This window comes from Pteronotus mesoamericanus, unplaced genomic scaffold (genome assembly GCF_021234165.1).
Source record: "Pteronotus mesoamericanus isolate MK-2021 breed Mesoamerican mustached bat unplaced genomic scaffold, CSHL_Meso_final contig_29, whole genome shotgun sequence".
NCBI lineage: Eukaryota > Metazoa > Chordata > Mammalia > Chiroptera > Mormoopidae > Pteronotus > Pteronotus mesoamericanus.
The window spans coordinates 2,008,767-2,034,103 of NW_026555123.1; the positions used below are offsets into that span (position 1 = coordinate 2,008,767).

At 45.3% G+C, this 25,337-nt stretch overlaps 1 protein-coding gene across 1 annotated transcript in view; it reads left to right on the top strand.

The window, feature by feature from the left end:
- The window catches only part of PARP8 (poly(ADP-ribose) polymerase family member 8), a 133,228-nt gene that overhangs the window by 52,340 nt on the left and 55,551 nt on the right, over window positions 1-25,337 (top strand). Inside the window, exons 3-5 of the mRNA XM_054575327.1 lie at window positions 16,780-16,817; window positions 24,496-24,585; window positions 25,155-25,225. Of these exons, the coding sequence (XP_054431302.1) occupies window positions 16,780-16,817; window positions 24,496-24,585; window positions 25,155-25,225 (199 nt within the window). The remainder of the gene's footprint in view (window positions 1-16,779; window positions 16,818-24,495; window positions 24,586-25,154; window positions 25,226-25,337) is intronic.

Sequence of the window (25,337 nt, forward strand, 5' to 3'; positions counted from 1 at the left end):
TAATTTCTGATGTATTCTCGAGTATCCCACGCTGACCTCCAGAAGCCTTCCTTCGGTCGCCTTGCCGCGGGTGCCGCGTTTCCACGCGTTTCTCACACTGGGCTCGGTAACCGATAGCTTTACCGGGGAGGAAGGTGAACTTCAGCGGCATCCTTCGCTGTGAAAAATAACTTCGGAAGCCTAAAAAACCCCTTGAGGGAGCTGATGATACAATGATGTTAACTATGCAAATATAGCTAAGAGTGACTCGCAGGCTTTACCATTGCACTTTGTCCTCCTCTTTCATGGAGGTTTTATGTCAGAGACGATACAGATATTTACCGTTTTTCAGCGGGCATGTGGGAAATTCATACTAATTTACGGCGGATCTTTTGAGGGTGCGGATGATGGAAAGGAGGAAATCTCATGAGGGAAATTTCATCACTTTCCTTTTCTCTGGCCCTTGTGAGAAAAGGGAAGAGGAACAGAGAAGACAAGACCTTTGCACCGTGTCAAGTAGAGCGTCCAGTGCGACATGAGCTCTGGGCTGTCGCTGCGGGAAGAAAGTGGCGATGGTCACCCGCGATCAGGCCTGCGTGACCACCGGGCAGCACGTAGGCGACCCGCTTGCTGAGAATCACGTCATCGTTTTGACCAAGTCTGTTTGTCAGTGACATATTTACTGTTCTATGAAATTGATTTCCTTTCCTGTTTCGCGTCCCAACAAGTGTATGATTCCCCAGCAAGTCGCGACGGGCCCCGCGATCACTAGGACACGTCTTCTCTCCGCGGGACCGATCGGGGACGGGGAACTTGCTCTCACACCCCCACCCCCACCCCCGCTTTTCTCTGCATTCCCTGCGCTGAGACGCCCCTTCATTGACCTCCTCGGAGCTAAGGGGGTTTATCTGTTTTTAAAAACAGAAGCGACTGCCCACGGATGCTCGAGTGTCCGCTTTTCCTCCGGGAAGCCGCAGTGCGCGCGGCAGGGACGCGGAGGCCCAGCCTGACGCTCTGACCGCGCCGCCGCGGCGTGGTTAAGGCCCGCCCTCCGTCCGGGCCGCAGCGGGGTGACCTCGGCAGAGCCGGGTGTAAACGGACCTGCGTTCTGGGGCCTCGGCCCCACTGGTGGCGCCCTGCCGTGTCAGGCAGGCGCCGGGCGCCGACGGGCCTGCGGCGGCTGGAAGGCCGCTCCCAGAGGCCGGCCTCCGGCTGCGTCCGCCCTGCGGTAACCTTGCAGCGGGGCTCCGGGGAACGCTGCGGGGGCTCCGGGGAGCTTCCCGGCCCGAACGCTCTGGCCGCCACGTAAACACGCTCGCGTGGCCTGCAGATACTGAAACTTCAGGAACATCGAGTGCCTTTTGCTGTTGGCTCAGATTTCATCAATGTTGCAACTATCAAGTGTAATATTTTCAGGATTTTGAGCTTGTTGAATTATAGATGAATGTACTTGAACCCTCTGCGTCGTGTATAAACACAGGCCGTGTGGCTCCCCCTGTTCCCGTTTCACGACATCATGCAGCCCAGAAAAGCTCCATCACAGTGATTTGTTTCCTGCAGACTCGGTCTAGGCCAGATTGGCGTCCTGAGAATATTACCTATGTAAAAACTGTGTTCCCCGAGCGGAAGGTGTTATCTCCGACTTAGAAACAGAGCCGAGCTCACTGGTTTAGGTTGTTTGTCTTTGACAGGACATAAAATCCTTCTTATTCTACCATACTTTAAGAGCCATGCAATGTGCATATGTTTTGAGCCCCTTTTAGGAGACAATAGGCACATTTCTTGAGCAACTAGGACGCCCCAATGACTAAAGTCCACAGAGAAGTCAGGTCTAGTGGGAGAGAAAGAAGCATCGGTCTGATATTCGCCCCCACTGTAACTGAAACGTTTTTGGAGGGGTTGGTTAGGGCCCCAGGAGAGTGTTTAGTAAAGGCGCTTAATCTTGTCTGGGTTGGACAGAGACTGGTGGAGGCTGTTTCACTTGAAAAAGTAAAAATGTGAACCAGCTCCCGGAGGATCTAGCCAGGAGGTTCTGAAGGGTTTCCCCCATTTTATTAAGGAATATACTTTTACTTGAGTCTTGGAATATAATTTTAAAGTTAATTCTAGTAGTTTTCCCTTATGTGCTCTATTAGTAAATTTTGCTCTAGCAGAAAAAACAGAAGAGAGCAAATATCATCAGAAATAACAATAATCAATGATCCAGGGCACCTTCTCTCCCCAAAAAGCACACCCTTATCACCTTCTCCCCCTGCCTAAGAGCCCTATACAACTCTGAGTCCATATTTTAATAATGTGTAAATTCAAATTTGTAACAAAAACAGGGTCATAGCATCTACCTTTTAGTGACTGCAGCATGTTTATAATAGACACTATTGTTTACTTAAACAGCCCCTATTTGTGAGCCTTTTCATTGCCTCTACTTGTGGTTTTTAAGAAACCACAAGTATTTGAAGCAAAGAAGCTAAGTCTACTGTATTTATAAAATTGACTTAGTGTAGGGCCTACATTAATCTGAAATAAGGAGACATTTTTTATCAGTCCCAGAGCTGCTTTGCTTATGTTTGCATAGGAAAGGTGATACAAAGGAAAATTGGAGGTGTGGGCAGTCAGCTGGCCGAGGTGTATATTCTTGAGCAGAAAAAGAAAAATCATTTGCAACGCCATGACCAGGAATCATTTGAACTGTGATCAGACCTTTACAGCTTTAGCTTTTATCCCTACAGAGCAGAGACAGATTATAGGTGCGCTGTTACTTAGATACACTGTCAGGTGGAAACACCGAGGCAGTCAGAACCCCCTTCAGGACCGATCGTTGGTGCAGGGCCAATGCCCAGCGTCCCAGCGGAAGGTCCCGCGGGTCTCCTGCCCATTTTCCGGTTCTTGACCATTGTTTCTTACAGTCCTCCTGTGATCGTGAGTAATTTCAGCAGGTAATTTTCATCAGAACAATCTCGCTGCCACCAGAGTGTTCAGTGGCCATAGAAGCCTCCCTGAGTTTGCAGAACTAGAACCAGGAACTGTTAAGGTGATGGAATTAACTTCTCTCCAGAAATTTTCATAAGAAATTCTGGTTGGACTTTTAAAAGCCTCTGTTATTTCCTTCCCCGAGGCTGGAAACAACCAAGGAACTGTTTCCTGCAGATTTCACCTTCAGCGCCTGTGTAATTGGGTGCGTTTCTGGCTGGCTGGGGCTCCCCAAGTTTGCTGCCTCTCCTGTCCTCCCGGAAACAGCCTTGCCCGCCTCGATAGCTCTGGGAACCTGCTGGCCAGGTCCGAGGCCCGTTTTCTTGGGAGAATTTTGTAGGCGTTAGTTTCACATCTAAAGTCAGTCTTTGTCCCCCAAGAGTTGCTTCTCATTTCTAAGGAAATGAAAGTCATTTCCAAATACGATATTGTCGACATAACTGGTTACATAATTGTTTTGTCCAGTAATATCTGGGTGAAAACAAGGGGGCAATTCTTGCGGTACCTATGCAAGTAAGGACGCAGCCGTGAAAAGGAAGGCCGCGCCTTGGCAGCTGGTGAATTCTGAAGGGACGGGGGAGTGAGATGCTCTTTTAAAACAGTTCAGTTGCATCTGTAAAAGCAGTGTCTACAGAATTGAAAGTGTAGCTTAAAAAGAAAAACAAAGATAAAAGATGAGAGTCTTCCTCATATCCATTAAAAACGGACGATTACAACGGCAACAGCACCTATACAAATTGCGGTGCTTAAACGTGTCCCCAGTTAGCGCGGTCTTACGTCACTCCCCTTTCACTGGCTTTAAAGTAGCCTAGTCCCCTGGGTGCTCACATGTTCGTGCTGGGGTTAGACACATGTTCTGAACAGGCATCGCGATCGTAACTGTTTTTGTCAAACTGCCACCTTTCCCTTGGTAAAGCTATTCACATGGTTCTCTTTGTGTTCCATACTTGTTACTTTGGGGCTGTCTTTTAGTTACATATTCACTGGCTTAACAATGAATTGCATTTGCTTAATGGAATATCTAGGCTTCCATTAACTTTGTGGTCAAAATATGTCAGCTGTAAGTGTAGTACCATTGTTCTCAAATAATTATACTTTTCACGTTACTCTTGTGAGTATGAGTCATTTTTCAAAAGCTTAATGAAGAGTGAAAGGCTACTTGGTTTTAGGGAGCCTGGAGGGACACCGTTCGGTAGCCTCGAGGTATGGTGGCTGCCCCGTCCTGCGGCTGATGTCCCGTGTGCAGGGGAAACGGGAAAGGCCGGGCCGGGGCTGCCCCTTTCCTGATGCGAGTCTCTGTGCATGTGGCGTGGAAACAAAACAGTACGTCGAATGCCTGTGAAGGACTGAAAAACCCTTTAACCCCACGGGAAAAAAGTATTACACCCTAAGAAAATGACCTTGTCTTTGGCAAACAGAAAGATAATCAGGCTTGTGAACTTGGGGCGTTTGTTGTGTGATACCTAGTTTATTATCCCTGTTTTTTGGTCATACGTTCTATAAAACTTACGAGTATTACTTACAAAGCTTAATAAATCACTAGTATATCCTCTACTTCAAAATAACCGTGAAATTAAATCAGGGCTAGATATCTATTAGTTTTTGTTTTGTTTTGTTTTGTTTTAATTTAAATAGCTTGTAGATGTTTACATTAAAATGTCTCAAGCAGTTTAATAGTTCTGTGTAGAAATTAGGATGGTTTTGGTCGTCAGCAAGAGAAATCCTGCACGCTGGCTTGCGCAGTGGAAGGAGAACCCTGTTCATGCGCTGGGAAGCTCCCTGAGCACAGACTCTGGCCTGCTCCATCGTGGCCCTGCCTCTGTCTCTGGAATCTTCTGAGCTCTGCCCTGCTCTGTGCACCCGGGGTGTTAGAGAGCTCCCGGAGATGCTGGGGCTCTGTGTCCCCTCCGTTACGCCTCCCCCAAACCGTTCAGTGACAGTTCCACGCTGTCCTCTGGACGGGCCACGCTCCCTGCGCCATGCCCGAGGCCCGCGGGCCGGCTCACAGGCGACTTCTCTTTCCTGCTGTAGGAGGCAGGTCGCGGTCTGCTAGGCGAACCCAGTCGCTCCGCCCCTCTGTGCCTCCGTGGGTGGCAGGGGGATTCTCCTGCAAACCCGCGGGCTCCCACCCGCAGCAGATGGGGAAGGAGTGGGCCCGCAGGGACTGTGGGTGTCCGGGACAGCATGGTTTTGCTTCTTCCCATTCTTGATTTTAGGGGGCGGGGAGGGAGTTGAGAAATCCCGTTCATTGATCATCTCCTGTCATTACCCGGCTGCTTTCTCCCACATATCACCTTCCCTGTAATCCTCTTGGCAGTGCTAGGAAGTAGCTGTTATCTCACTGAACAAATAAGAGGAGGAGGTTTGCCAGTTTGGTTTTCTCAGGTTCACACGCTTGTGAAGGGTTAGAACTCTAAAGCCCACGCACTCTGTTCCTCTGGTTGTAAACCAAATCATATTGACTGAGATATTTTGTGATGAAGATTATTCTGAGTTGGAATATAAAAGGGTTTATACATTTTTAAGAAGCATTCATTCCATAGGTGATTCCAGTGTTCCCTCTACGTGCTAGGTAGTTACATGGTAGCTGCTGGGATCCTATGGAGAAAGCAGACGTGCCTTCTAATCTCACCATAGATTTAGTGGGGGAAGCACATGTTAATGTCAGGCAAATAGACATATAATTACAAACTGTGCCATTGCCCTAGAGTAAGATATAGCCACGTCTGGGCGGGGCGATAAGGAAGGTTTTTCCTAGCAGGGGATATGGGAGTTGAGGTGACAAGGCACAGAGAGTGGCAGGAAGGGACAGAGAGAATTCCAGGCAGAGGGAAGGCATGTGCTCAAGGGCCAAAAGGGGTCCTTTCGGGGTTTGTGGCCCATCGAGAGAAGCAGAGCAGCCTGGGGAGACGGGGACCAGGCTCACAGGTGTATTGGATGCGGCAGGGTGTTCAGCAGCTTTAAGGGTTATGCTTGATGTGCCCCTAAAATGTATATAATGCTGTTAGCCAAAGCTACTGCAATAAATTGGACTTTAAGAAGAAGAATTGTGCTTGATATTTAATAAAAAGTTATTTTGGAAAGAACTGCTTTTATGTAAATTCTTGAGAAAGTTGCTGAGGTAATAACTTAGTATCTATTGCAGTTATCTCTGAATATTTATAGTGTTTTCTTTAAATGTATTTTCTTGCCCCAACAAAACCTTGCTTTGGTTAACTGTTATTCCATCATATTTAGCTTTTCAGCCTTGATGTGCCGTGTAAATCGTTTGTAGTAGCTGTAAACATTTTTAACTTGATCCAAACTAAATCACCATTTATAACTTGAGCGCAGATGTAAAACAGGGAAGGTAAGTCTACGTGTTAGTGAATATTTCTCAAAACAATAGTGAATTGTAGTTGCAAATGGCACAGAGAAGAACCATCCCAACATTACACTCACGAGGAAGAGCGGGGGCCACGCTCGCAGGCGGCAAATGGGTCGCTGGGGGCTTGGCGCGCTCTGGCCACTGGGCGTCTCGTTGACACTGCGGTTGTGACCTCACTTTGTTCTTGTTGATAATTAAAGAATGAGGGAGAAGCAGAACTTCACTTACTTAAATATACTGTAGTCTCTTGCATCTGACTAAGGCAGGATAAGAGAATAATTCTGCTCAAACCACATGGTATATTAATACCCTAAATAAAGCGTGCATCTAGGTTTCTAAGCAGAGTTGGATGTAGGTCTTTTTTTGTTTGTTTGTTTTTAAGATTTATTTTTAGAGAGGCGGGGAAAGGAGTGAGGAAGAGAAGGAGAGAAACATCGATGGATTGCCTCTCTCATGCGCCCCAGCCAGGGGCTGCACCCACACCCCAGGCACGTGCCAACCTGGAGTTGACTCGCTGGCAAACCTTTGCTCTTTGAGATGACACCCAACCAGCTGAGCCACACCGTTCATGGCTGACGTAGGTCTTTCAAGGTCATCCCTGTTGAGAAGAGAGTTTTCTTAAAAATCTAAGCGTGTGACCTATAGGGTAATATCTAAGGATAGAAGTTCCCGACTTGGCCACTTCTTGAAAAATCAAACAAATGAACGCCATCCCCTTCCATCCTGTCACTTCACTTACTAAAAGTGTAACTTTAAATTAAGCCTTGAAAATAGGAGTGTACATATTACTGAGAAAGGTGGTGGTTAATGGGTGAGCATCTTTATCCTTTTACCAATTTTGAAAGGGTAACGTAGGTTGTCCTGTATCCATCATTTATTTCATTGGTGGGACAGATGTGTCGTCTCTTGAGGATGAGGACTTAGCAGCCCGGTCTCCACGCTGAGTGGCGGCGAGGAGGAGACGTGAGCACAGTTGACGCTAGAGGCCTTGGGTAGAGCAGGTGCGCTCCTTGCCCGGGACACACGATGCTCCTGTGCTGCGGCCCTCTTCGGCCTAGGATTAATGGCGTGTCCCTTGTATACTTGTAGGACAGGCGTAGGTTAAATGAAGGCTTTCATGTGTAGCGCGCTCATGACAAGTCAACTAGTGAACAGACTGCTGATCAGTTTGAAGTGCTAACATTTCTACTCTTTTGTATCGAAAATAACTGGTGCTTTTTTTTAAATTTTATTTTTATTTTTTGAGCATCTGTGAGATCATCCCCACATTGTTGGTTAAATAAAGGCTTTCATGTGTAGCGCACTCATGACAAGTCAACTAGTAAACAAACTACTGATCAGTTTGAAATGCTAACATTTCTACTTTTTTTGTATTGAAAGTAACTGGTGCTTTGTAAAAAATTTTATTTTTTATTTTTTGAGCATCTCTGAGATCATCCCCTACGTTGTGTCATTGAATTTCATTGCATTCTGTCAGCATTGGTAATAGTGCAAGTAGCACCTTCATTATGTGGATTTGAAAATAGAGGTATAGAGACTACAGAGGCCTTGGCATTCAGAGCCTGTTCTTTCCGTACATCACAAAAAGCCCGTGAAGAGGAGGCGAGTGAGTGATTGGTGCGCACGTGCAGGGTGAGCTCTTGGGTACCAGCGTTTGCTGATTTTTATCAAATAGTCAAACCCTTGCCTGAGTAGTAGTTACTCTGTCAGGGGCTGCCATGGTGCATCCTCACTTCGCTTGAGAAGCGGATAGGATTTGTTCATTTGTTCAGAAATTACTGACTGTGTCAGATCCCTGGAAATTTGAGGATGAAAGTATCTGTCTGGACCTTCAGCCTAGAGGACGGTGAATGTCGAGGTGAAGGGGGACGCGGGGGAGGGAGCACCCACATCGGCCCGGGAAGTGCGAGAAGTTCCACAGACGCTGTCGCTGGGGTTGAGTCCTGAGGGCAGAGAGAATGTGTCCCAGGTGGTAAGCCTACGTGTGGGAGTAATAATAATGATGGCAATATTATTAATGAAGTAACTGATGTTTATCGGAGACTTGGATCTTTTCTTTTTTCTCCTACGTGTCTTAGATGTATTAACTTGTTGATTTCTCCCAACATCCCTAAGGGATAGGCAGTACAGATGAGGAAACCGAGGCAGGGAGTGGTCACTTATCGAGCCTGTCATCATACAGTTAATAGTGGCAGAGCCAAATTTCAATTCCAGACAGTCTGACTCCACTTGCTTTGTGTGGGAGGAAAAAAAAATGACCTGTTTTGGGAATGATTGCACTTGAAACGGTTGGACGTGAGGTTTGCGGGTCTCTGTTAGGGTTCGGGCTGGCCAGGTAGGTAGGGGTTGGATCATGGAGAGCCTTGGAGGTCGTGCTGAGGAGTTAGACCTTTATTATGCAGAATCAGTGCCTGTGTTTTTTAAACAAAGTCCAGAGCTTACTTCATCTGAACCACGTGTGGTACTTGTTAGAATTGCTCATGCCCAGACCGACTGAAGAATTTCCCTGCCCCAGAACGTGGCTGAGGGCTTGAGCTCTGAGGTGTCAAGGGGTAAGTAGAGCTAACAGCAGCTGCTGCTGTCATCGGCCCAGATTTCTTTGTATTTGCTTTGCTGAATTGAAAATGATGGAAGGAATGCTATGAGTTCTATTTTCTATGTGTTGGGTTTAGTTTGCTTGTAGAATATCCTGTTGAAAAACATGAATAAAAAAATAAGGAAGCCCCCTGTTTGGGTTGGAGATACGGAATTTTTGAGGCCTCTGCTTCTGGTTGGTCGGAGACTCATGGTTATAGTTGCAATGACTTGTGTGGAAAAACAGAGCCGTTGGCATGGCTAAGAAGCCTTTAAATATGTGTAAAAAAAAAAGGACATGGGAAATACGAAAGTCAAGAGATTAAGGAGAACGCCCTTAAAAGCAAGAGGGGACCCAGGGAGAAGTTGAGATCAGGAGGCAAGGAAGGAGGGTTTCCTTCTGCAAATCCATGTAAGGAAAAGACTAGAAAAAGATAAGCCAGTGGCTGACAATGACCCGAAGAAACAGAATTTTAGTTGAGCCCTAGGAGTGGAAGCCAGATGGTCAAGTGCGCCTCCCAGTGCAGAGGTAGTTACTCTTTGAATACTCTTTGGGTTCCAATACTCTTTATAAAACTTGACTTAAGAAGAAGGACCAGGTGACAATTAGAAAAGGCTACAAGGTAAAGGTTGAAATATATTACTAGCTTTGTATTCTTTTCACACAATACACACTGTAGAGGTTGCAACAATATAGAGACACAGAAAGAATGAAGATGCCTTTCGTCCAATAACCAAGAGATAACAACTGTTAAAATTTTTCATTATTTTTCAAGTCATGCTTCTATCAGTATTTATTTGTAGCAGATAGGTATTTACACATTTGTAATGAAAATGTTACAGTTGTCCAAATGTTTGTATGTATCTTAATGTATCAGAAACACTTACCTCTTTCATTACATGTGATTTCACACCATTACTTTTTCACGGTTGCCTCTTGTTACATTGTGTGGATGTATGTTTATATAATCGTGTTATTGGCAGTCTTGCTTTTCTGGATACCTTTTCTTTTTAGATTGTGCTGCCATTAACACCTGCGTGGGTAAATCTTTTTGCACTTTCACTTTTACAAATTTTTGATGAATTTCAGATTGTGGAATTGTTAGGATAAATTAATAGAACAAAGTCCCAAATGCAGTGTGGGATCCATAAATATAGTAGATGGATTGGTCTTAGGTGCAAGGACAGACGTTTCCTTCTCCGGGTGCAAGGAGAGAAGTCCGAGCTTGTTGCAGGTGGTTAGTGGGAGGAAGAACTGGGAGAAGGCCTTGGGGAGTGTCCCTGTGATAATCTGTTTTATCTCAATAGAGAGAGAGAGAGAGAGAGAGAGCAGGTGGTTACGGGGTGTGGGAACATCGTGACGGCTTGAAAAAACATCTGAGGAGAAAAGCACAGGAGGACATTCCCGAGTGGCGGGATGCGGGGTCGCAGAGCCAGCTGTGCATGGCTGGTGTGAGGGCAGGGGTCGGCAGTGGCCCCAGAGCCCTCCCGTGCGCTGTCCGTCCCAGCAGCAGCCGGAGCCCGGGCCTTGGAGAGGAGGCTGGCCGGCCGAGCCGGGGGTGCGCGACAGGGAAGGGCGGGGCGCAAGTGCCCACGGCCACAGACGGAAGGGAAGGAAGCCGGGGGTCAGACCAGGCGGGGCAAAAGCTTAGGCGGCGGAAGGTGTCCGAGAACAGGAATAAGGAGCAAGGGCCGAAAAGTGATAAAATTGTAGCTAGAAAGTGCGACATGGCAGCGGCGGTTTTCGGGGAGCAGTTCTGCTCCAAGTCCGGGTCCGAGGGGCAGCGTGGGTTGGGTGAGCGGGAGGCGGGAAGGTGAGGCAGGGAACTACATGTAGCTTATTAACATTGTCCACGTGGGCGTGGGGCTGGCTTTGCAGTCAGACGGAGGGTGCACGCGGGAAACCCCCAACTCGGGATCAGTGACAAAGTAATTGGTAGCTACTGTAGCGAGGAATGAGGGCACTGTAGCTGGTTGACCTGGATACTTAGAAGATATTTTTGGAAGACGAAACTGATCCTGAAGGGACGGGGACTGTTTCGGGAAGTCAATGGCATCGGAGTAGCAAGTGCGAGCAGCTAGCGTGCCAGCCCCCGCCTTCTGGCTGGGGAGGCAAGAGCTGGTCTGGGAGGTGGGTGTCCGGGTGACGCCTCGCACCCCGTGGCACTGAAGAGTTCTAAGGCCCGGGTGAATTTCGTCCTTGGAAGCCCGCTTGGGGCTGGGAGTGGGGCGGGGCCCCCGTACCGGCGGCCTGAGCTGGTCTGAGCTGCCGTCTGGCCAGGGAACCTGGAGCTGAGACACGTGCTTGCAAGCGTTGTGCCTAGGGCTGCTTGCCATTAGCTGCAATATTTTTATTAGTTTCTGCCTTCTGCTTTTTGTCCAGGAAATTCTAGAAGTGATCTAAGTGGGACGGAAAGGATATGTAAGGATTGGGTTTATCAGAGAAATCATTTTAGACTCTCGAGAGTAAGGTAAAAGGGCAGTGTTAAAAGAAAATTTCAGGTTTGCTTGCTCTGCCCAAACCCTTGGGTTTTGCTTGAAAAAGCATGAGGTCTGGATCCAGACGTTTTGAGTCTGGGATGGAAAAAAGTCTCCGATTCGTGGGCCCCTTATAAAATACAGGTACTGAATTCAGTACTTCCGAAAGGTCTCCTAAAGCCCACCCTCTTTCATCTCGAGTCTGCGTTCCCATGTCTGTTATTAAAACTGCCATCTTCCGTTGGCTCCCTACTATTCGGAAAGAATGTTCTTAGATCTGTGACCTTGGGAACTAGAGCTAAACTCGGTCTTTCCTTAGTTCTTTGTAGACAATTCAGAAGGAATAGGCTGGTAATGGATGAGTGGCGAGTTTAGATACAGGAACAGCCCTAGGAATGATTTTCATCATAGGAGCAAACAATGGTATAAACAAAATGCAAGACTGGGTAGAGGCTGAGCGTCCCTGGGGACTCTGGCCGTCGCGAGCGGCCTCTGCTTGGGCAGACGCTCCCCCAGGGGTAGGCGATGGAAGCAAAGGCTTTATTTAATACAAGTATCAAGAGCATAGGAATACTTCCTAGATTCTAGTTTTAAACCTGTGATGGCAAGAACCCAGTGCTGTGTCCTGCGTACAGCACGCACCAAACACGTGCTGACTGACCCCACTTTCTCTGGCCCAGCACCTCCATGTAACCGTAACTGAGCATGTCCCAAATGCTGAGCCCATTTTCTCCTGAATCAGAATTCCGAGCTGGCTCCAGGATTTTTTGCCTTCTCATGTTCACCTTTTGCTTTCACTTCTTAACAGTATTGGGGTTTTGTTTGTTTGTTTGTTTTTTGTTTTGTTCCGCCTCTGGCCTACCCGTGAGGTCCTGCCGCTCAGCCATCCCTGTCCATGGCGGCTGCCGGCTGGCTTCCCGAGAGGCCGTGGGCCGCAGAGTGAAACCAGTTCGGGTTGGACAGCCCCGGTCCTTTTCCTTCTGGTGTCCCCCCTCAAAAAGATGCTGTGGCCCAGGCGCTGCCGGATCATTTTGCAGGGCTTTTGCTTCCTGTTTTATGCTTGCAAAGCTGGGTATGGTCCTCGAGGTGGAAATGTCTCCTAATATCCTGAGGATAATGCAACCATAAAATAAAATCATCAGTGTTGGCTTTTGCCTCCGGCGAATGCAACGTGTGTGTTGTGATTTTTGAGCAAATGCGGTTCCCTGGAGGACGCGCATTCGTGTGCCGTGTCACTCCTGTAAATTTTCACTGCCCGCGCTGGACGTGCACCCGGCACCGGCTTGTGCTGTCTGGTGCTGTCCTGCGGGCCCACCGCCTGTTAAGCCATTAAACCATCGCAGCAGGCGGGCGGGGCGGGTCTGGAGTCTCCCATTCCAGTGCAGAGAGACGGGGCTGAGCGTGTCGAAATCACGTTTCTCATGCCACCCAGCGGGCAAGGCTCGGTGCTGGAATTGGAGTTGTTTATTTGGCTCTAACACAGCCGGCTCCCTAATGGGAGATCGACATGGGAATGTACTAAGGCTTCATTTCGGACATAGACATTGATCTGGATGACAAATGAAGCCAACTGCTGCTGGCTGAGGGGGTCAGCTGTTGGGAAATTACCCGCCTCAGCGGCGAGTGTGGCCGGCGCGGCCCCAGGCTTCTGCCCCGGACTGAGGGCCGCCCTCATCCTCGGCAGCTTCATTTCTGCTTAGCACAGCCCCGCCGAGTAAGGGAACGGATCCTGGGAAAATAAATTCCTGTGGGGCTAGAGCGTGTATTTCCCCCGGCGTGGTAGAGGAGCCCTTGACATGGTTATTTTCTCCCGATTCTCAGCCTGGGATTCAGGGCTGCGGTTCCCAAGCCGGGCTCTTGGGAAGGGGGGCGGGGGCGGGGGGCCGGGAGGCGCGCGGTATCTGCCCTTCGTCCCTGCCTTCTCCTTCTCATCGGAGGCCTCCCCAGTGGCTCCTGTTTTCCTACTGACAGTAGCTTCTTATCTTGATCACCCTCTTCGTCCTTGCATCCTCAAGATTGCCAGTCTCAGTACTTTTTTCAAAACACGCTGCCTTAAAATACTATTAGGCTTCATACTCCGTGATGCCCTTTATATAATATTCTTGAAACCACCCAATTACAGAGCTGGAGAACCGATGCGTGGCTGCCCGCGCGTGGGGTGTCGTGGTGAAGGGAGACTAAAGTGGGCGTTGCGAGGGGCACCTTTGACCCCGTCATCTGTGTCGTGATACAGGGCAGGGGGCACCGGATGCAAACGTGACAAAAGGACAGAACTGTAACCGCACTTACACGCATGGCGCTTTCCCGCACGGTAGGCACAGAGCTGTCATCATGTGGGGACTGGCCAAAAGATACGGGAGACCTCCCTGTACTGCCTGCAGCTTCACGTGAACCTATTTTTTTTTAAAAAAGATACTGTTGTTCCTTTGCCTGTCATACTCATTATGTTTCCTAGTCGCTGTTTCCCTCTGAATCAATCATTCAAAGTCGTTTCCCGATTTTTTTTTTCCTGTCTAAATCTTTGGCATTAACACAGTGTTTGACTGATACCAAGTTACCAAGAAATGCTTCTTGAATTAATCGAACAATTAAATAAGCTTTACAAAAGCTCCGTGTATTAATACTTGGTCTCATTGCCCCCGCCCCCCGGCTCTGCCCTGCTCACGCCCGCACTGCGCCTCCCTCGCCTCCGTCTGGTCTCCCTCCAAGGGCTGAGCGGCACGTCCGTGGGGGCTGGCGGAGGCCTGGGGACCCGGGCTCGCCCAGGCCCACAGCCGCAGGGCCAGTATCAGGCACAGATTGTAAAAGGCAGTGACATCTGGGGGACTTAGGGCGTCGCGTCGTCCGGGCAAGCTGAGCCGGGAAGCCGGCGGGAACCCTGGCCTTCATCCACCCCTTCAGATGTGCGGGGACTCGTGTTACAGCCCAGGACGCGATCCGTCTCGGTGAACGTTCCGCCCTGAGAAGGAGAGTGTTCTCTGGTTGTCGTTTTCTGAGAGAATCTACTTCAGATCTTCCGTGTCTTTAATGATTTTGTTTTTTCGATTGATTCTGTCAATTACTCCAACTATGATTGTGGAATTGTCTTTTTCTCCTTTTAATTCTGTCTGGTTTTGCCTCATGCACTTTGAAGCTCTGCTGCTCAGTGCCTATGTATTTGTGATTTTGTTTCTTATTTTGATGAGGTGACCCTTTTATCATTGTGAGCTGTGTGTTGAATGAAGTCTTTGTCATTAATTTAAGCACCTCAGTCTTCTGCTTACCTTTCGCGGGGTGTATCTTTTCCCTCCTTTACTTGCAAACTCTTTAATGTGGCTCTCCTAACAGCCTGGATTTGGAGCTTGCTTTTTCACTCAGTTTGCTCAGTGCCCTCAGTCCATTACCATTTAATGCAATTTCTGCAGCGGTTGGATTCAGGCACCATTTATTTGCTATTGGCTTTCTCTTTGTCCCTTCTGTTCTTTGTTCCTCGGTTCTTGTCTTCTTTTGGGTGAATATTGTACCATTTCACATAAGATGTAAGTGTCTTGAAACCGCACATGACCGTCAACACCCCCCGCCCCGCATTGTGCTATAATTGTCATGTGCATTGTATTTACATATGTTACAAATCCCACAATGACATGTTACCATTTTTAAAGTCACATATATTTTTCAAACATTAAGAGGAAAATAGTCTTTTCTATCTGTCGTTTCTGGTGCTTTTCATTCCTTGGCTATTTGACATTCTGATATTCAGCCTGGGGAGCTTTGGGATTTCTTCACTTGATCTTAGCCAGAAGGCCGAGAAGTGGTGTTTTGGGATTTCTGGTGCGTTAGGCCTGCTGGGCGAGATTTCCACAATTCCCTCCTGTCTGGAAGCTTCTCTATTTGCCTTCAGATGTATGGTCTGGATGTAGAATTCTGGGTCACAGTTGTCCCCACCCCCTCCTTAAGCCCTTGACTGTCTGCTGTCCTCTCTCTGCCACAGCTTCTTATGAAACTCAACATCCTTATCTTTCCCTGTATCTAAAGCATCAGTTTTTTTCTTTTACAATTTTTTTTCTTACATTTGGTTTTCAGCGCTTCGACTGTATACCCGGGTGGTGTTCCCTTTGTGCTTCTCCTGGTTGGGGTTTTCTGATCTGCTTCAGTCTCTAGATCATCTATGGTTTTCACCCCAATTGGGCGAATTGTAGCTCTTTTTTCCCTGCATTATTCTCTCTATCTCTGTTTCTCTCTCCACCTTCTGAAATTCAATAAATATACAAAATGTTTGCTTTTCTGCTAATGTCCTACAAGACCCTGGAAATCTGTCTCTGTTTGTTTCTTCTCCAGATTGGATTTTCCTTTATATCCTTCAGCATAGTTATAATAAGTGCTTTTCCATCATTGTGGACTAATTCTAGTCTGGGGTCACATTTCCCTCGATTGTAGGTTGGATTTTCCTACTTGTTCCTGTGCCAGGTCATTTGCATCTGTGTTGGATTCGCTTCGTAAGTGATACTATGCACAGACTGTATTTATTCTGCGTGGTCCTTCAGAGAGAGCTGATTTTTTAGGTCTTAACAGGCAGTTAATTAGGCTGAACTTGAACTGAATTCGGACTTCTCTGTGGCAGGTTGCAGCCTCACTCACGCATTAGGAAAGTTAACATTGAGTGTGCTCCGTGCATTGTGCATTCAAATAGGTGACTGCTGAAAGTACAGGTAGACAGGGCCCGCACCTGAAGGAGCCTACAGTCTAGCTGGCAGGGATGGAACAGTGAGCGAATGAGCTGCCACACTCGAGTGCTGGGAGATGCGGGAGGCAGTGTGCTCCCTGAGACGGGGGCGCTGGGGCACTGTTAAAATGCAACGTAAAACTTATTTTGGAAACAAGTCAGCCCTTCTGGGAATAGGAGGTAGCTTGTTGTGCACAGGATGGTAAGAGACTGGCCGCTGCATCCGTTACCGTGTCATCATTTTGTTGGTTCTTGGACGAAAAGCATTTGTTTCGAAGTGCAGTGCACTGTGGGAAAGAACATTAAAAGCGAGTGTTTCAGTTCTTGACTGCGGTTCTGAACAGGAGGAATACCTTTTTTCGGTAGAAAAGATGATTTGATAAAATCTGCAAATAACTTCAATGATTGTAAATCAGGGAATATTAGACATTGCTGAGATAAAAAAAGACCTATCTATATTAAAGAAGATAGTCACTGTTGGGAGAAAGGTATTTCCAAGATTGTTTATACTAATGGAAACTATATCTTAAAAATCTGTGTGTTTCCAGTATCAGGTATCAAAGAGGTTTTCTAATCTGTTTGTATGTTTTCTTTCATATATAAGTTATACCTGTATAAATGGACAGGTGGCACAGGGTTGGTTTTTATTTTGTAAAAGCGTTTCTTCCATAGCAGTAACTTGAGCCTTTTTTTCTTTTTTCCTTTTTAACAGTGTATCCTATTCAGTACATGTATCTGAGGATTACCCAGGTATGTTTTTCTTCTTTTTATTTTTATTACAAATATTTATGCTATGATGCCTTTGAGGATATTTTTCTTCTGGAGCTGTAAAATGAATGTAAATGTGTTTGGGGGGACATGTTGGCAGGGACAACTTAAAGATACAGAAGCAGAATTCTCCCGATTTTCTGTGAGGTTCATGTTTACCCTGGGACGCAGCTCGGAGTCAAGAATAGTTTCCCCATAAAAGTAATTTTCTTGTGCCCCTGCGATAGCTTCAGCCCCAATACCAACCTCATTACAATGGAAATAAAGATTCTTTAACCTGGTTTAGTTGGTGGTTTTGGAGCATCACTTGGTTTTTTTATAATGTAAAAATAATTGGTTAAAACATGACAGCTAAAATAATAGTAATAGGTAAAGATAATAAACCTTTCTTCATTTCTCTAAGTATATATGGAAACATTTCTCCCTACAGTCCTGTGAGATTGTTTCCTTAATTTCCCCATTTTACAGGTGAGTGAGGAAGAGCTGGGATTTGAACCCAGGAACCCAGAGCCTGTGGGCAGCCTGTCCTAGGCATCTTCCGTAGACACAGCTGTCTGCGCTCTGTGCCCTGAGGTGCATTAGGAGGTCCACGTGCGCCTGTCCGTAGAGTCCAGGGTGTAAGGTCCCTGCAGACTCACTTTTCTGCAAAGCAAACGCGTCTGTCTTCTGTGTTTTTCACGTCTCTCAGTCTCTCTGGAGCCCGCACACAGCCCAGGACGCGTGAGATGACATTGGAGTCATGATGATCTGAAGAGATCTACAAGATGTTTCGCTTTAGTGTTTTTCTCACACATGATAACCATAATTTTATCCCGAACAAGAGCAGAAGCCCTGTTGACTTAGCGTAGTTCACACGTGCCTCCATTAGGTCACCGCAGGGAGAAGGGTGCAATGTAGCAAGAGTCTGTAGTGCAAGGAAGAGCCAGTGTCAGCTGCCTGTATTTCTCATGTACAGGGCGGGACAAAAGTAGGCTCACCGTTGTTCCTGTGGAAAACAATACCATAATTAATAAATAGTAGTACAGGAATAAACTGTTTTGCATACTCATAACTGTAAACCTACTTTTGCCCCACCTTGTGTGTGTATATATTTATTTTACTCCAGTGTTCTTACTGAATAAATTCAGATGCTTATCAAAATAATTGTTATGATCATTCAGGGTCCTAAATTAGAATCATAATTCCAATTCCTATTCAAGTCTAGCTAGTTTTCTCGCATATTTTGCATGATTGGTATCATAGTTTTCTGTATGAAATGACTAGGTTGATATAAGGAACTTTGATTATATAAACTTTGAGTATTTTCTAAAAATAGTTTATAATACAGTATGAGGACACTGTAAAACTTATTTCTTTAGCATTTAAGCAGTTTTTTCTGTGGCAGTTTGTATTATGCATTTTGAATTTTAATCTTTTTATAAGATTAAATGTCATGGAGATAATTTATTATCTTTTAAAAATTTTTTAAAAAAGATTTCATTTATTTATTTTTAGAGAGGGAAGGGAGAGAGGGAGAGAAACATGAATGTGTGGTTGCCTCTCACGCGCCTCCTACGGGGGACCTGGCCCGCAACCCAGGCGTGTGCCCTGACGAGGAGTCAACCGGTGACCCTTTGGTTTGCAGACCGGCACTCAGTCCACTGAACCACACCAGCCAGGGCTATTACTATTTTTTTCTTTTTTGGTATGATCTCAATATGTTTCAAATACCGTTTTACAAGGGGAGTTACTTCTTATTAAAGATAAGCCTATTTTTTAATAGTAGTATAAAAAGTAATCCGGGAAGATTTTATTGGAAGAACCAAGAAAAGATATGTTTGTAACGAAAAATATTTTTTGTAGATGGTTGTGCAGTGAGCCCTTGTTTAGTATGATGTGGTGTGCTTTTGATGCTGAGTGTTTGCTCAGTATGTTAGGAAAACAAAAGTCCCACTACTTGTTAATATTTCATTATTGTGCTTCTCATCTGAGGCAGCTCCTAGAGGTGGGTGGTGCGGGACTTTAATTTAAGGTGATAGAAATAATGCCACACATTCAGGCCCACCTCGAAGACGGTGAATTGCTCTGTAGCACAGGAAATTTGGTTGAAGATGCCTTTCGTAAATCAAGTGAACCAAATGTTTAGCTCCCTCTTGTGGCCAAGAGGTAATACTCTTTTTTTCGCCATGTAGGAGCCCCGCTTGGAAATACAATATAGAAAAATTGAAATTTAAGCATTGGGTTTCATTTGTGTTGTTTAAAAATTGAATTCCTTTCTTGGACCGGTTTGTAGCGAATTCCCAATATAATTTCATTTCTCCAAAGAAAAGGTGTATAAATAGAGGCCAAGAATGGCAGAGATCAGTGCATAGCTGGGTAGAATTTTGGATTGGTTGACGCGGCGCATACACTGCATGTCAAGTACTGTCATAGGTGTGACTGACTGGATTCTCAATGTCGGTCTCTGTAGAGACCGACCAGGGGCTTTCACGCCATTCTGTACTTAACGGGATGTGCGCCGCGAAGTTCCGGGGTGCTTCCCAGGGTCGCATTGTTTGGTGGCAGAACCAGGCCTGTCATTCAGCTCGGACTCTTGTCACTCCTGCAGAACTCATCGTCGTATTTCTATGGCACCTTCTTTAAAGGGGATGTCGGTATGACCGTATATTCCCAATTACTAAATGTTAGCCCACATTTATTCATACAAACAGTGCAGTGAAGATGCCTGATCTCTCAGATGGACAATATTACATAAAATTCTGTTTTTGCTCTTCCTTCCAGTATTCATACCTGTGTTTGTTCTCCTGCTGCACTGGCTAGAACTCCCAGAATAATTTTTAATAATACATGTGAACGTTTGGCAGCTTTGCCTTTTCTTTCAAAATTAGTGAGCATGCTGGCAGTTGCTCTCTTTCAGAAAAGGAAGTAGTATTCCTTTTCTCATTTACCAAGGTTTTTTAAAAGATGAATATTAAGTTCCTGTCAAATTATCATCCATCGAGATACCATGTATGCTTTCTCCTTTGAATAACAAGACGACGACAAGTTACATTAGCAGATATTTTAATGTGGGTCTATAAGAATTACATACATTTTTATATACTTTGTTAGTAAAGACTTCAAGTTGCTAAAGGAATTGAACTCTCGTTGGCATTTGCTAGAACTTGGAAGCAGATCTTTCTGAGCCTGGTATCTTTTTAAGGATGGTTCTAGGCAGTCATCTTATGTTTCTGCTATGATTTGATCTGTTCTGTTTTTCTGTTTCTTAGTCATTTTTTAAAAACATGTGTTCTTCTTAAAGCCCACTGTTTGGCAAAACGTCCAGATTTTTTTTAGCAAGAAGGTTTTTTGTTTTTCTTTTTTTTTCTTTCTTTTTTTTAGTACTCAGCCTCTAAACCTAAAAGTCTTTTGCAGCTCTGCATTTATTTCTCCTTTCTGTTGTCTTGTATTTGTTCTTGTCTTTTCCCCCTTTGATTTAATTCCTCCTGCTTATTTTCCTCAGCACCCGCCCCCTTTCCTGGATTCTGTGGTTCAGTGATCAGCTCATCACCTAAGTTTGAAAATAGGAAATTTTCTTTGCCCTATAGAAATTATCACTGGAATCCTCCAAATTCAGGATTATGCTGCCCTGTATATTTTTTAAGAAACAGGCTTGTCACTTTATAATTTTAATCTATTAAGTAACCTGTGCCATGTATTGAAACTCCCTTTGTAGTTTGTTTCAGCGAGGATGAAAATTCAGAGGGTCTTTATTGAGTTTGAGGCATACATAAAATAACATGTATGTGAATGAAATACTAAATGATATGCTGGTTCTTCAAAACGAAGTGAAGAACTACAACAGCCTTCTGGGTTACTTGTCCTTCTGTGTGGAGTTTATACTGTAGGCAGTGTTTTATTTTTTGAAGTTTAGTATGTTATAAGTCATAGGTGACTGGCTCTGCTCTAGCAGAACAGTGGAATCTTTCTCATCAGTCCCACCTTTAATTAGGAGGCTTTCCTATCGGTGGGTATGAATTTTCTCATCCTTTTTACACGTTCTACAAGGTGAGTGACAAGTTTTTGTCATTAAATATCAAAGCATTGATTTTTGGGTTCAGCCAGTTTTGCCACTTACTAACTGTAGTATTAATACGTTAATTATTTAAATAATTACTCAAGTTAATGTCTCTTTACCTTGGTTTCTTCATCTTTAAAAAAGGGATAATAACTGATTGCCTTGGGGGTGAACACGAATATTACATAGAACATTCAAGGGAAGCACCCATATTCTATTATAACAACGATGTGATTATTACTTATAATTACTTCTTTTAAAGTACATAGGGATGCGTAACGGAATGACGTGGCCTACATTATGCTGCAGTGGGAATAGAATAAAAGCGATAGTTTAGCAGATGCTTCTCCATAGCTCCCGTGGTCCACGCACATCCTTGCTTCCGGTCTCGTGAGGGGGGAGAAAATGCTCCGGCCCTTACCAGCCTTTACCGAAGACCCGCGGGCCCTCAGCAACACGCCCTGCTCGTCCTGGTCGAGGACCTCCTCTCAAGTGTTAGGAAAGGCCCTCAGCAGCCCGGGGTCAGGCGGGAGATTTCCGGGGAGGGAATTTGAGCTTGAAACATTCTATTCTGTCGCTGACTCATTCTGTCACCTTAAATAACTGCATTCCTTGCCCTTTTTATGTCCTACTTTTCCATGTCTAAACAAAGACGATGACTTTATTACAGATGTCAAAATAGTTTGAGGGCGATGGGGAAGTCATTTAAACGACAACACGAGAAGGCGTAGCACCCAGTCCTGCAGCTGGGACAGCCTCTCCCTTTCCCGTCAGGCTGCGGGGCAGAGGGTAACAGGACAGGACAGAGGCAGGGGGTGGGGGGCTGGGGCGGGGTGGGGGGCGGCCGCCGGGCTGGGCGGCAGGAGCTGCTCCGCTCTCCTGCCTTCCTGTTGCTGACTGGGGGCACGTCTCTGATCTGGCCTGTTAATTCTATGGTGCAGGCGACTTAACAGATGCTGTCATGAAACCTGGAAACATTTGGGTTTGAATAAATTAAACCGGCAACAGAAATCAGAAGTGTTGTAATGCTCAAATACTAATCAAAATACAAACTGGTCAGAAATCTCTTAGAAAATGATTAACCCTGTCCTTCAGCCGTAAACGGTGTGTGCTCACCAAACCATAAGTTTCTGAACCCAATCTCAGTGTCTTCCAGGGACAACCCTGTACGTAAGCCGCTGCATGCTTGAAACCCTGCGCTCTGAAACGGAGCCCGAGTCAGGTGCCCCTCACCCCGTGACCCTGACATGCTGCATGTGACCATGTGCACTTGATGGATTTTTCTGTATCTCCCGTTCTGGTTGATGGTCAGCTGTTACTTCTGCTGCTTTAAAGCTTCCTTTAAAGCTTCCTTTTAATTCTCTTTTTCTCCACAAGTTTGCTTCAAGGGATCCATTGTGCACAGGGCAAACCTAATTAAGTGATTGAGAAGCAAATAGCTTTGAATCAGTAGGACTCCACATGAGGGTTTAAGAAATTTAAAAGCTGACTTTAATAGAGGGTTATTTGAATCCTCACCTGAAAGTGTAATAACGTTCCTCAAAGATTCAAAGAAGAGGCTCCAGATAAGACGGTTCAACTAAGGATGAGACAATTAAAGCAATTTCGTATCAAATCAGCTTCGTTATCTGTGGTCCCAGTTGATAAACACAGAAATCTCACACCCTCCTTGATGCTGCTTGAACACGAAACGGGGCAACATTTCTAATGAGAACAGAGCGGAGTCAGGAGGCAACCCTGTTTGGTTTCGGATGTCACCCCCTCGCAGGTCCTGTTGTTGCCTCCCCGCGTAACCCGGGAGCCTTGGGTCTGTGGGTGCCGCTGCCCTCTGAACTCACACCCCATCTTTCCCCACGCAGGGTGTGAAAACAGTGTAGATGCTTCTTGGGAAATAAAGTGCTGGCTGAGATGCCTGTGCGTTCAGCGCCCTTCGCTCCCAGCACTGGCACGAGGTCGCGCGGCCCCGACTGGCAGGCCTCGATGGTGTGTGCGTCGGTCGCCTGAGCACACGCCTCCCCGGGCGGGAGTCGCCGCAGGCGTCCGGGCTGTGCTGGAGATACTTCCTCCTTCTGGTTTTATATTTGTATGTGCTGTACCCATCGTTGAGTGTGCTAGGGGACCGTAATTAATGAATGGGTGAAGTGTCTGTTAAATCGCCATCTCACAGATGTCCTGTAATTGTCAACAAACAAAGCAGAATAAACAGCTGTGTGTTCTGTTATGGTGTCATATACTTGAAGATCCGTATTTATCAGGGAAAAAATCCTAAATTTATAAAAATGTCTTTTCCAGAGGAAACAAAAGATGCATAAGAAACTTAAAGAATCTGTGGAATAATTCAGTGCTCTATGCATTTAACTTGTGCACTATTATTTAGATAAAGTTAATTTGTGGAAGAAGAAGAATTGGGAGACTTTGTATCAATTTAAAAACATATGTTATGTAAATGATTGTCTAACCACTATGCTGTACACCCGAAACCAATACAAAATGATATTAAAAGTAAATGGTAACTGAGAACCCTACAAAGGAGTTCCCATAAGACTACCAGCTGATTTCTCAAAAGAAGCCTTACAGGCAGGAGGGGGCTGGAAAGAGGTGTCCACAGTCAGGAAAGGCAAGGACCTACATCCAAGGTTGCTCTGTCCAGCAAAGCTATGACTTACAATGGAAGGGCAGATAAAATGCTTCCCAGATAAAGTCAAGTTAGAGGAGGTCATCATCACCAAGCCCTTAGTATGTGAAATGTTAAAGGGACCTACCCAAGAAAAAGAAGATCAAAACTATGAGCAGTAAAATGACAACAAACTCACACCTAAGAATACCTGAACCTAAAACACAAACAAATTAAGCAAACCAGTAGATCAGGAACAGAATCACAGAAATTGAGATCACATGGGGGCCTATCAGTGGGGGCGGGGGGAATGGGGGAAAAGAAGCATAATTGGAGGTACAAAATAGACAGAGGGAGGTTAAGAATAGTATAGGAAATGGAGAAACCAAAGAATCTATAGGTATGACCCATAGACACGAACTGCGGGGCAGGGATGCTGGAGGGAGCGGGGTGCAGGGCAGAGGGGGATAAAGGGGAGAGAAAGTGGGACAACTGTAATAGCAAAATCAATAAAATATACTTAAAAAAGGAAAGGAAACTGTAATTGAAAAATAAAAAACAAAACATAGAGTTGTATGGGAAGTAGGATTTACAACAAAAGCTCCAGCTCACATTCCCTAGTTCCTTGGCATGGAGTCTCTTTTGGGCGCCCGGTGTCCTGGGAGCTCCCTCCCCGTTCACCCCATTTCCTGTGGCGGAGGCCACGCTGGGAGGGCTGCTCGGTGACGTGGGGCGGCCAGCGGCGTCCACACGACCATGTTTCAGATGAACTTGGACAGTGTCTGTCCCAAAGTCCCTATTTCTCTAGGGGGTGCAGACGTCTTGAAGGAGGCCATTTATAATTAGTTCACACGTACATTTGCAGTGTACCTCATTTCTTTCTGACATTTATTAGAACAGCAGTGTGTGCCTTGTGCATGTTAGAAGGGATGTGGATAGAACTTTATATTTTTATAAAGGATGTACTTTTTCAAGTTACTATGCCTTTAATTGTCTGTACTTCTATGCAGATAATACGTATGTGTCAAGTTCAGAAAATGATGAAGATGTATTAGTTACCACAGAGCCAATTCCCGTAATTTTTCATCGAATTGCAACAGGTAATAGGAATACACTGTTTTTTGTTCTAGGTTGATATTTTCTTCATTGTAGGTAGCTTTGTGCTTTGGTTTCCTTTAGCCATGTAACAGATATTAATCTCTGGCATCTAGAAATCGGGTTTTTCATACGAATTTTCTATCTACAATGCAGTAGTCTGTTTTTCAACAGTTTTTAAGTGTATGAATTCGCAGTACTTTTAAAGAGCCTTATTTAAATGTATGATGTTGATATTTGCTCTTAGGAAAATACTTCATGCATAATGATACTGCAAGACAAACTGAATATTTAAACAGCATACTCAAGGCAGTGCAGACCCCAAGAAGGATACAGTGGGGGCTGAAAGAATCTGTGTAGTGGCATTTTACTTTGACCATATATTTATGAGCAATGAAAAATCAGAATAGCTTGTATATTATGTAACTCCCCCATATAATATAATTTCAGAATATCCCGTAATTTTCTTGCAGAGAGGGTAATCATCTAAAGGGTATTTGTATACTGACACTTGTGAATGTATGTTAATAGTATACTAAAAACTAAAATGATTTTTTTAATTTATAACTTTCAGAATTAAGAAAAACAAATGACATTAACTGTTGCTTATCCATAAAATCCAAATTACAGAAGGAAAATGGGGAGGTACGTAGATTATGTTTTCTACTTCTTTAAAACAATATAGATATATTTTAAATTCATTGTGTGTTTGTAGTTGATATCGTCATTGTTATTTAGGATAAGATTGAATATAGTG